This window comes from Barbus barbus, assembly GCF_936440315.1.
Source record: "Barbus barbus genome assembly, chromosome: 2".
NCBI lineage: Eukaryota > Metazoa > Chordata > Actinopteri > Cypriniformes > Cyprinidae > Barbus > Barbus barbus.
In genome coordinates this window covers 24,821,849-24,834,247 of record NC_136730.1, presented here as the reverse complement: position 1 = coordinate 24,834,247, position 12,399 = coordinate 24,821,849, and the positions used below count along the sequence as shown (strand labels likewise).

General features: G+C 37.4%; 1 protein-coding gene across 1 annotated transcript; it reads left to right on the top strand.

The window, feature by feature from the left end:
- Positions 1-9,456: 9,456 nt before the first annotated feature.
- On the top strand, positions 9,457-11,926 carry en2a (engrailed homeobox 2a; the record flags this gene model as incomplete). Its single annotated transcript, XM_079446619.1, has 2 exons — positions 9,457-9,937; positions 11,610-11,926. 2 exons carry the CDS (start codon positions 9,457-9,459, stop codon positions 11,924-11,926), a joined length of 798 nt encoding a protein of 265 aa, XP_079302745.1.
- Positions 11,927-12,399: the final 473 nt, after the last annotated feature.

Genomic DNA, 12,399 nt, shown 5'->3' with positions numbered 1-12,399 from the left:
TCAGTCACCCATTGTCATTAAATGCTCTCCTTTAATACGAGCAGCAGAAGGAAGGAGAAACAGCGATCACAGCCTTGATTTCTAATCCATTGGGAGCAGAACTTGCTTCCGCCCTCAAGTGCGTTATTGAACGTTTATCGAGACACGTTCATTCACACATTTTCATCTGGTAGTTCATCTGAGTAATCTGAAATATTTAGAAAATTCAATCCACATCTATTACAAGTCAAATTTAGACATGACGACGAAAACGGTTCCATGTTTCTTCCAAACACTGTGCAGAGGTTTCTCCTTTGAATCATTTTTTTTGACAAGTGATGTCAAAGCAGGCAGCTTATGTACCGGAATATTTTAAAATTGAATAAAGAACACGAAGTGCAAAAACAGGGAAGTGGAGATAAATAGATTAGTGTGTGAAAGATGGCGAAATAACGCATTCCCCATCACAAAGCAGGAGAGCAGCTGTGGACGGAGCAGGTTCCGGTCGAGTACAGACGCACAAAAGAGGACTCCAACTTTCTCAGAGAGGCACTGGAAGGGACACTGGGATAAAAAAAAAATACCCTAGCCACTCTGAAAATAGCCTATCTGAGGTAGAAATTTATTCTGCATTCAAAACTTTAAACGTAATCACAGGAAACAAGCCTGGGACCTTTGACCGCAGGTCCATGCCTTACCATGATTGGCAACTGGTAAAAGGCCTCGTTTCAGGAAGTCCTCTCATCTCAGCTGTGGTCAAAATAAATATCTTAGGGGTTAGGTTAAAGGTGGGGCACGCGACGAATCAGCCTCTTGTCTATATATACGCTTATGTTGAACCTTAATATATGATTAGTGATGCCACACAAGGAGAATATCCAAGCCGGGAAAAAAACGAGACTTCGATACAAATGGCACTTAATTTGTGACACGCTAGGCTATAGCCTATCACATCACGTGCTCTTCATAACCAGACCCCCTCCCTTTTTTTCTTTGATAGCCTACTTGCTTTGTTAGGCTACATATTAATTCGCCAATTTATGACCTTTTGCTGTTGTGTGTTGTGTGTACGGGGACTTGACAGACTGAGCTAGGTGTAACGTGCTTATTATGTATTTACGTACTAATTATTTTACAAAATAAGTGACGCTAAAGTGAATTAAGCAACAAGTGCACAGTGAGGTGAAAGTGAGAAAAGTGTTTAGGGAAGTGATTATTGTGCACATGTCACGCGCCACACTTGTCGCGAAGGTCGTAAACAATCACAAGCACGCGAAACAGGTGCCAATGGAATTCAAAGCAGCTAAACACCCGCGAAGAAACTAGGATAACGCCCTGTGACCCACCCAGGGTGTTCAGACATCAATACAGGTAACCCACAGAATGCGAACCAGGCACCGTCTAATGTAACTTATTGTTTCGTATTGTTTTCTGTAGGTATACCCATTTATAAGGCTCCCTCTTCTCATGCTGCTCATTTTTAAATCCTTAACTCGATAAGTGTATAGCCACCACGTGGTGTTTGTTATTGTCACTAGTAAGATGTCCCGGCACCTGAAGGGTGCATATACATATACATTTTTTCATATTCAGAGAGGAACCAACATTAACTGTGCATATGAAAAAAAGAAAGTCGCTATATTCACAAAATAATTATTTGAATTTCTTTGACACATAGCTTTTTCAACAGATAGCACTGTGCTTTTGAAATCATTTATTAGTAGCTAAAGCGGGCGAATACTCTCTCGAGCAAGCAAAGCTTATTTTACAAAATTTGAGGGACATTTTAATTAAGTATATTTTAATAAGTAAATTATAACTTGATTTTTAACTTGATTACGTTTAGTATAAGATCAATTATTAATATGATAAAACGTCTAATAATTATTTTAGCTGTTATTTAGCAAACTCCCAAGTACATTTACAAATTATATGAGAGGAAATCGGAGAATAATTTCTTGAAATGGCATGAATAGTCTATTAATAATGTTATTCAAATAGTTAGCTTTTTTCGAATGAACTGAATGAGAAAATTAAATGCTAGGTTACTAGATAGGCCTATTATTAACGAATTCTGGTCACAGTGTTAAATTAGTATAGATAGACATAATCTGAACAGAAATTCAGAATGAAACATGGGTTACGCGTGTTTTTGTTAGTTTAAAGAAATCAACCTTTCAGTAATGTTTACAACATTAAGATACGCAATTAAATTTAAAAGACATTCATTTTAAGTTAAAGGAAGTTGCCTAAAATTTTGAAGTCATTAATAGAAAAACGAAAACAATTTATACTTTTTAATCTCGTACCAATTCTAACTAAATCACTTCAAAATCAGATTACTTTAGTAGAATATTCATTATAAACATGCTAACTTCGTTTTAGTAAAATAAAAGAACAAACTGGCCATAACACAAAGTGAACATTTAAATATCATCTGTCCCTAACACACACTACAACAACTGACCAACATTTAAATGGCATAAAATGAACAACTAGGAACTAAGACAGTGAAAGAAGTTTATGGATGTAGCCTTCATTCATGGATTCCTGTCAGGGTTTAGCAAAATAAAATACAGATAGCATAATGCATAATATCCCTCATACATATTTAAAAAAATACATTAATGATAATAATAATAATATTTTATATATATCTATATATATATCTATATATATATATATATATATATATATATATATATATTAATTTTTTTGTAAAAAATGTTTTTCAATGAGTCAATGAAATAAATAATCTAAATTGAATTTATTCCACATCAAACATGAAGAAATTGTATTTATAACAATTCGTGATTTATTTATTTTTTAATTCCCCTTTCCTAAAAGTTACTGACAACTGGTCACAAACCAATTTGAGAAAATGCGTTTGATCCGTGATGTTAATGAAATATAATCTGGGCTGACGTGTCTGAGAGGCACTCTAAATGCGAGTTTTCACGGAGAGAAAATGCTTGGTATTTGTGAAAGTGAAAATGCACCTGTGGCACTTTCTTGCATTTGAAAAGCCAACCGACATTACACGTCTAAAAATGTTTTAAGCATCATCACAGACGTGGGGGAAAAAAAGGTCTAAGCACGCAAAAACGTTTTGTCTCTCTGTTTCACTAAAATCTTAAAGGTGAGATGACTGGAGAGAGATACAAGGCAAAAGCTTTGACTGTCAATGAAGCCATTTTCTCCAAAAAAGGTCTCAAGATGGGAGCAGCATTCAATTAACTTGATCCCATCTAAAGAGCTTTAATTAGGTTTGTGGAGGACGCCACATGCACGGTGGGTCAGGGACAGCGAGACTGCGTCGACTGAAAGGAGGCTTATTTACGCCAGGACGATCAGACGCTTTAGAATTAAAGGCATTAAAACCGATCAACTCTATCCTCCCGGCGTTTTCAAAGTGTCCACTCTGCTAGGATCCGGACCCCGACCGTTCCCTGGCTTTGATGGAGGAATCTGGATTTAAAACAAGAAGCATCAGTCATGCATTTAGACCAATACCCACAGAGGTATTGGTTTCACTTTTTGGTATTGGACCAAATATTCGGCGGTGGATTACAGACAGTAGCCTATTGCTAAAATAATTTCTGGTGCGGTCACTGAAGTCGCGTTTCTCATGGAGACCTTCCAATCGTAACATTTAAAGAGCTTTACAAATCTTTGGGAAGAAAAAATATATTTATTTGTAACATCGAAAATAACTGTCATCGTGTCATTGCAGATCCTAGAGTGGTGGTTGGCTGGGTTGGACCCTGCCCATGGTGTCAGGACTCATATCGCAGACCTGCTTTGACTGACCGTGTTAGTAAAAGTGTTTGTGTGTCTTTGAGCTTTGAGAGCAAGACAGTGAGAGAGAGAGAGAGAGAGAGTTGAGGGGGGTGTGTTATCCTTACCAGGCTGCAAGCTGTATGATCACCAAGGCTCGCGCGCGCGCGCGCGCACACACACACACACACACACACACACACACACAGACACATCAGCGAGTCCATTCACAAATCGAGTCAAAGCGTCAGCACCTATTGTAGTGACTGAGCCAGTGGCATATGTGTGTTGGAGCACAAGAGAGGGTCAAACTAGGCACTTCCAGCCTAAACTGGTAAAAAACATTGATTCAAATAAAATTCCGCTCTATAAGCTGACTATCATATCTATCATAGGCCTAATAGTAGACACTGAGGTCATCGGTCTTTTAAAGAGCAAACGGCACATCACCTTGACATTTCCCTGTGGGGCAATAGTTTGAGCTACAGTTATTTTTTTTATTTATTTTTTTAAGTATAGCCTCTGCATATCGACACGTGTGTCTGTTCGGAGATTGCAAAAAAAAAAAAAAAACGGAAACCAAAGAATTTTAAGGAGTTTTCGATCTGTATTTCCTCTGAATCTGTGCTTGTGTTTACACATTTATGCACGAACATTAGCTCTACATTTATACGTTTTTAAGCAAATTACCTACGCCCTCGCTGGCACTGACCTGTTTAGAAAACACTTTTGCCTTCCAAGTGCAATGTTTGCACATTCCTCCTTACGAACAAGAAAATGCCACATAGACTATTCATAACAATATATATAGGCTATATATATATATATATATATATATATATATATATATATATATATATATATACAGACAAAATAACATTCCTAGCAATATATATATATGTATGTATATAGATAGAAAATTGTTCCGTTTGGTCTATGTAGATAACATTAATTTTGCTAGGAATGTTATTTTGTCTGTCACGCAAAACAGGGAAACATCGCACTTCGTCTATAGCTAAATAAATAAATAAATATGAAAACATGAATGAAACTCTGGTAACACTTTATAATAATGTCCAGTTATAAGTCATTTATAAGTGATTAGTTAATGATTAACTAATCATTTACAAAACATTCATAAGCGATTAATAAGTGATATGCTAACAATTTGTGTATGTTTTGTTAATTCAAGTAATTAGCTAATGATGAACTAATCATTTACAAAACATGACTATACATTCACAAATGATTAATAATTGATATGTTAATATTTTTATCTATGTTTTGTAGAATAAGTTTTGAATCATTTACAAGTGATTAGATGATGATGAACTAATCATTTACAAAACATAACTATACATTCACAAATTATTAAGTATATGCTAACAATTTATAAATCTGTCATAAGTTATCTTTAAAAATAGCATCATGAAATAATCAAACAGATCCTTAATGGTTAATAGTTAATAGTTAATATATTATTAATCACTTATAGATCATTGAAATGTCAACATTGTACTATTATCTCAATAAACATTATAAATCATTTACAAAGCTTTCTGCATCCCCTAATCTAAAGTGTAAACTACTCATCAGTTGTAAATGTTTTACAAACCTTCCAGGTTACATGTTGTTTGTGAATATATATATATATATATATATATATATTTACGCACACACGACTGGAAACCATAAAGTTTGTAAAACATTTACAACTGATGAGTAGTTTACACTTTAGATTAGGGGATGCAGAAAGCTTTGTAAATGATTTATAATGTTTATTGAGATAATAGTACAATGTTGACATTTCAATGATCTATAAGTGATTAATAATATATTAACTATTAACTATTAACCATTAAGGATCTGTTTGATTATTTCATGATGCTATTTTTAAAGATAACTTATGACAGATTTATAAATTGTTAGCATATACTTAATAATTTGTGAATGTATAGTTATGTTTTGTAAATGATTAGTTCATCATCATCTAATCACTTGTAAATGATTCAAAACTTATTCTACAAAACATAGATAAAAATATTAACATATCAATTATTAATCATTTGTGAATGTATAGTCATGTTTTGTAAATGATTAGTTCATCATTAGCTAATTACTTGTAAATGACTTTTAAATGAATTAACAAAACATACACAAATTGTTAGCATATCACTTATTAATTGCTTATGAATGTTTTGTAAACGATTAGTTAATCATTAACTAATCACTTATAAATTACTTATAACTGGACGTTATTATAAAGTGTTACCGAAACTCTTTGCAGAAGTAGCCTCTCTCTATAACCAAAGCTTACTTTAAACAATGTAAACACAGAAAAATATCTTTGATTACCTAAGAACCAAAGTTATTGATTAACCACAGTCAACAAAAATGTCAGCGAGAATCGGTTTACAAACTAGACTGAATGTTATTCTACCTAGGCTAATTGACAGCTCCTATACCCTGTGCCCTTAATATTTTCCTCGATGCTCCGATTGTTGACGTTTCTTAGGTGCAAAGCCAACAGAATTATTTAGAAATATATTGCCTTTATGTAGAAAATATTGCATTTTTCTGTACGTGTTCAAGAAGAGGTATAGAATTGCCGACCAGACCTCATTGTTTTGTCTGTAGGCATAACGGCGCAGTGAAATGCAAAGCTCATCAAATGTTTTGATGAATAAGGATAAGTAAATGAAGTGTCCCCAGGGTGAGACACGGCTGACACGTCATAGACAACACGAAAGACTGATGTCATATCAAGGCAAATAAAACAACGTATGGCCTTAATCCAATGCACAAGGTTTGGCTATTGGTGCCAGTGCTGTTATGTTTACCTTAAAGCACTATAAGAGCCGCTATAGTATGAAATTAGCGTGATATGAAAGACTGCATGAGCCTGCCTGAAATGGCATCATATGATAGTAATCCATCATAATTATGATGTAATATACTAGAGCATGAAATGTTGAATTTTCAAGATTTACCCTAGATGCTCTTTAGAAAGATATATTTATTACTGACGATTTATTATTTTTGTTCTGTAACAGCCTCTTAACTGTTATGGAGGGGACGCCTCATATTGGTTAGTGACATCACAGGATACATACAGGATGAAGCAGCAGAAGTGAGGAGACAGGGATGCTTCATTTATGGAACATCACTGATCTAATGAATTGTTTATTTCTTTTAATTAAGTTCTGGTTTTACAATCCTAGCCAAACTGTTGTGATCTGCATGTCTGATAAGGAATATATTCTAGGCGCAAGACACAAATAATTGCGTAAAATGCAATTCGCGCTTACGCCAGGGCGAGCGTTTCAGCCCTGACTGTAGCAAAAGAGAGACAGTGATAGAGGGCAGGCCACGGCGCTTGCGGTCTGTCAACCGCTCTATTGTCTTTCAACCATTCCGCGCATGAGTCTACGGTGAATATCCCGCGGGTGATTAAATATCGTTCTAAAAGAATGCCCCCTTGTCATTAAAGGCAAAGCATCCTTGAAGACCCTTAGATTAGAGCCGTGTCCATTCCACTCTTGAGAAAGGCTATACAACAGGCCAGTAGCTATTGTATCGCTATGGACCATTCACATGGTTGTTGTCGGGGGATCTCCATCATGCAACAATAAGCCATCAATATGAATGTACCCAATATAAAAACATTACTAAAAACATTTTTGGCCCACAGTTTATTTCCCCAAACAACAGAATTAAATTATGTTCACAATAAAACAACATTACCCACAGTGAAAAGCAAATATATGCGCATATATATTCGGACTGTTAAGAAAATAAAAAAATATATTTTGTTATTAAAAGGTGGAAAATCATGAAGAAATAGAACAAAAAACATGCCGTAAGAGGCATTAAAATAAGGTGGTTAGGCAGATAATATGCACCAATTTGAAAAGAGACTACACGCTCTTGGCTCGCCACAGAAACTTCATAATGAGAACTGCAATCACAGAAGGCCTCCTGAGAAACCTCTTCAGTTAGAAAAGCTATAGCTACTGCACTTTCATTGAGAGAAGCTAACCATCTATACCGGCAGCTCCAACAAGGTGATGTCTTTACAAACGGTATACTAAGGGCATGAGGGTCGATGCTAGTGTTGATTTCGTTGTGCTATAGTCTGTAAAGGTCACAGCCAGTGTAGCCCAATGCTTTGTCTACTTAGGCACTATTAATAGACGTAACGACTCTAGGCTGCCTGATTGAGAATAAAGAATTAAATGAATCCGAATCACAATGATGTGCGCGATGCATTTGCTGCTCCTCGGTACCTGGAGAGCGCGAGACCGTAACCGTATCTGCAATACAAGGCATTCACTCGTTGCCAGGGCGCATAGGCTCTGGTTAAAGCTTTTGAACGAGTGAACGAGAAGTTCTGCTATTTCATTTTTGGAGTGCGACTATGGGCAGATTAATATATTTTTTTAAATACTAGGTTATGTTTAAAGAGCCATTGGCATCTGTCCAAAGAAATAAGTAAGCATCCAATCATCGTAACCATTCAAATATGGACTGTTCATGTCTATAGACGAAGAACTCTCTGTGTATTCCTTTTCGTTTGCTTTTTCAGTGTGCAGGGTATAGTGCGTTTAAATAGTGCGTACTCATGATTCTGTAATAGACTAATAATGCCGAAAATATTTATCACTGTAAATCATATCAAATTGAGTAACATTGATCTGAATGTTGAGAAACTTGAATTTCTCCTACTGCTCTTCCATAAAATGGCATAACACATGAAGAAAACCGTAATGGTTGTTATGGCTTGGGAACACCAAGCACACCATTGCGGAACTATGTTGCTCCACTCGTTTTGGCTCGACAGATTGTAGGCTACATTACACATTTTTCCAATTAAATCAAAACTGCAATATAAATAATACAATAAAATATTTCCCTTCTCAGAAAACTTAACAGAACTCAATAGTATCAATAGTAGAAAACATTTTTTATTTAAAAAATCGGATTTTAAAATCTGTAGTTTCGTGAGTGCATTCGGAGAGTGAGTCGACGACCAAATCTGGTTAAATGATACACACACACAAAAACATGCACAGCACACATAGTTACGCTACAAGTAAACCTCTATGATTCAAACGTGCAGACCGTGTTCAGTATGCAGGCTGCGTTTTTGGCACTGCCTGAATTTGTATTTTGGTGAAGCACTGTGTCTTTAAAAGTGCAAGGATGAGTGTTGTCTGTTACTCTCGAATCAGGGCCATGTGACTAGCTCTTGGCTATTCTATTGGTCAAAGGCACGTGTCTAGGATACCGGAGTGTAACGTCACTGGGGGCTCGTATTAAAAATAAGAACAAAAATCCGGAGTGAAAGTATTTCAGGAGCAGTTAGGAGCCCCACGTCTCTGTACTCAGAGTAGCCACTGACGTCCCGATAGTTGCATTGCGCAGAAAACAAATAGCACCAAACTGGCAAGTTACGGTTCATCAACCTTAGACAGAGAACATTCCGTGATTGGAAGGCGTAACTATGTTTTTCCTTTGTGTCCACGGTGCGCAAAGGGTTTTTCTTGTCGCTAAAGCTCACTGACAGATTTTCTTGCTCAGTTTTGAAATTTTCCTGAAGTGAACAAAGTGGACGGAGTCGCCCGTGGAGTGGGGTGCGACTGCCTGAGTGCGGGAGAGCGATAAAGGGTTAAGGACGGAAAGTGGAAAGTGTGTCTCAGCATGGATGAGAATGAGCAGAGCGCAAGAGACGCGGAGCAGCGAGGAGCGGCGGATGAGTCCAACATTGCCATACGACCCCTTCTGCAAGCTCCAGGGAACCTGCAGCTCCCGCACCGCATTACAAACTTCTTCATCGACAACATCCTGCGACCGGACTTCGGCCGCAAGAAAGAAGCGAACATCACGCGCAATGAGGGCGATCTCGGCGCGCGAGAGAATCACAACCCTACGGGTCCGAGCACGGGACAGGTGGGAAGTACTGTGCCAGCAGAAGAGACTTCCACAACACACACGAGCAGCGGAGGAAAGAAGGCAGAGATAGAGAGCGAAGAGCCCCTGAAGACCCGCGGGGAGAATGTGGATCAGTGCCTGGGTTCAGAATCGGATAGTTCACAGTCCAATTCAAGCGGTCAACTTAGCAAGCCTATGCTCTGGCCCGCTTGGGTTTACTGCACACGATACTCGGACAGACCGTCGTCAGGTAGTACGTTTTCCTTTATTTCCTTTTGCCATGCGCCAGGAAACCTGTTCAATTTGTGCAAAGCACTGAAAGTTCTACTCTGCACTACATTCCATTCTAATCAGGTAAATCCCAAATGTAGAGGGGCATTGTAATTTTAAAACAAACCCAATAAGCTGTAGGCCTAATACGAACTGCCAAATACTTGAAAACATGATTCATTTTACTAAAGATTTCGGATGAACCAAAATATTTTATATTTCTAAACATTTAGGCCTAATACTGGACCAGTTACGATGGGATTTTTGGTAGCCTATCTAAAAGTAAAATATGCTTAAGATCGTCAAATCAAAACGTTTAGAAAAGTACAAAAGTAGTTCTAATTATTATTATTACAGTATTTACGTCAATACGACCAAACTTATTGTTTCTGTTATTCTTAATATATTTGAATTTTCTTTCATTTCAGTTTCATACCGTTTGCTTGGGGGTTGGTAATGATCGTTTTAACGAAGAGAATGAGACATAGAATGTGTCGAAATGGATCTGCTTTTAATAAAGAAGTAAATACAATACATCAGAAACGCAATTTTAACGTTGAATGGTTGTACATGAGAGGTTTTGCCCTGTGAGCCTTTCGCCTTTGTTGATATTTCATTAGCATATTTTTGACAATGGAGCAGGCCTCGCATCTACTATATTGTGAGTAAGCAGTTGCTTATGAGTGTTTGTGTGCAGTAAAGTAGCTACATTTCCTAACTTGATCATTTAACTAAAATTGTATTTTTATTATTTCAAAACGATATGTGAGTAGCTATGCTAATTTAGCGCAAACTCGAGCAAGAATGGTCATTTCGCCTAGTCCGTCGAGTATTTTTTAGGCTACTTTTACAAATATTTGGAATGCGGTCAACCACTATTGGGATCAAAATCCTCACCTCTCAGTTAGGCTACTGCTTAAAATAAAGAGCGGAATGCTGGCTGGTAACCTACTGTTTTAGCTAAGAGAGAGCGTATTTAATTCTACCATTACAAGTCTATCATGTTATTTTCGTTCAAAGAAGTGAATCAACCTATTTCCTGCATTGTAAAATAATGTCTTCTCGCGCCAGTCTTTAAAAATGTAGCCTTCATTAAAGTCAACGTCTTCTGAATTTTTTCACGAAATTATTATTCAATTGCAGTCGGAGCGTTCAATTGGAGCCGTCGTAAAGCAAATTTTGTGCTTTTTTCTTGGACTGCTCTCGACTAACACTAGCCTTAAACAGTTGTGATGTCGAATGGGTTAATTTCACGTATGGTCGCTATATAACCATACCACTTCGATGTCTGAAAAGGCTCTTTAAACAAAAAAGTCCAATATGGAGCAAGGCGCGAATCCCTCATTAATATTCTGCTTCATCTCTGAGGTTTCCCGCATTACCTATTAATGTAGCCTCCACTGAGCGACATGCACATGTAGAGAGAGAGAGAGAGAGAGAGAGAGAGAGAGATCCATACTGCTCACACCCAAATGTGACGCAAAATAAATAAATAAATAAAGCCTACGTAAAACAGATTCATAAATTATAACTCTGCGTTGAGCATGTTTGCAGCCCCCTTCTCTTCTAGACCCTGCATGAACATACAGATTATATTGGTACAATTTGTGCTTCGTTCTTATAACGACCTGTTATTTCGTCCACACACGCAGGTCCTAGATCTCGCAAACCAAAGAAGAAAAACGCAAATAAAGAGGACAAACGACCACGCACGGCCTTCACGGCGGAGCAGCTTCAGAGACTCAAGAGCGAGTTTCAGAGCAACCGCTACCTGACCGAGCAGCGACGACAGAGTCTGGCGCAGGAGCTGGGACTCAACGAATCACAGATCAAAATCTGGTTCCAGAATAAACGGGCCAAAATCAAAAAAGCCAGTGGCAGCAAGAACACTCTGGCATTGCACCTGATGGCGCAGGGACTGTACAACCACAGCACCACGTCAAAGGAAGACAAATCAGACAGTGACTGAGATAGAAAGTGGGGAGGGGTGGAGGTGATGGGTGGGGTGGGTGGAGGGGTGCAAGGTTATATTTACAATGCAATAATTCAAAAGAATAAAGGGCCAGTTAATAAATATACCAGCATTACTGACGTTAAATAGAGGCTATATCGAATTATGTCAAAAATACATTTATTGAATACAATTCTCTTATGAAATAATGGTCAAATTATTTCAAAAATAGGCTAAATAGGTGCCGTTTTTTGCACTTGGGCAGAGTGGCTCTCTTAAGAAACAAGTGTTTTTATCGTTCTTCTTTGTCATGTTGTCTCTAGAACCGAGCGTTCTATGTTGAAAAAAAAATGCGAAAACCTTGCTTAAGTCCAAAGAGTCTGTTCTGCTGCATCCAGGCAACTGTGAGTACTATGACATGCATCTTATTTCCACGTTTATCGTATTTGATTTGATGTTTGATACTAAATGGACGCAGCAATCGTAGGATC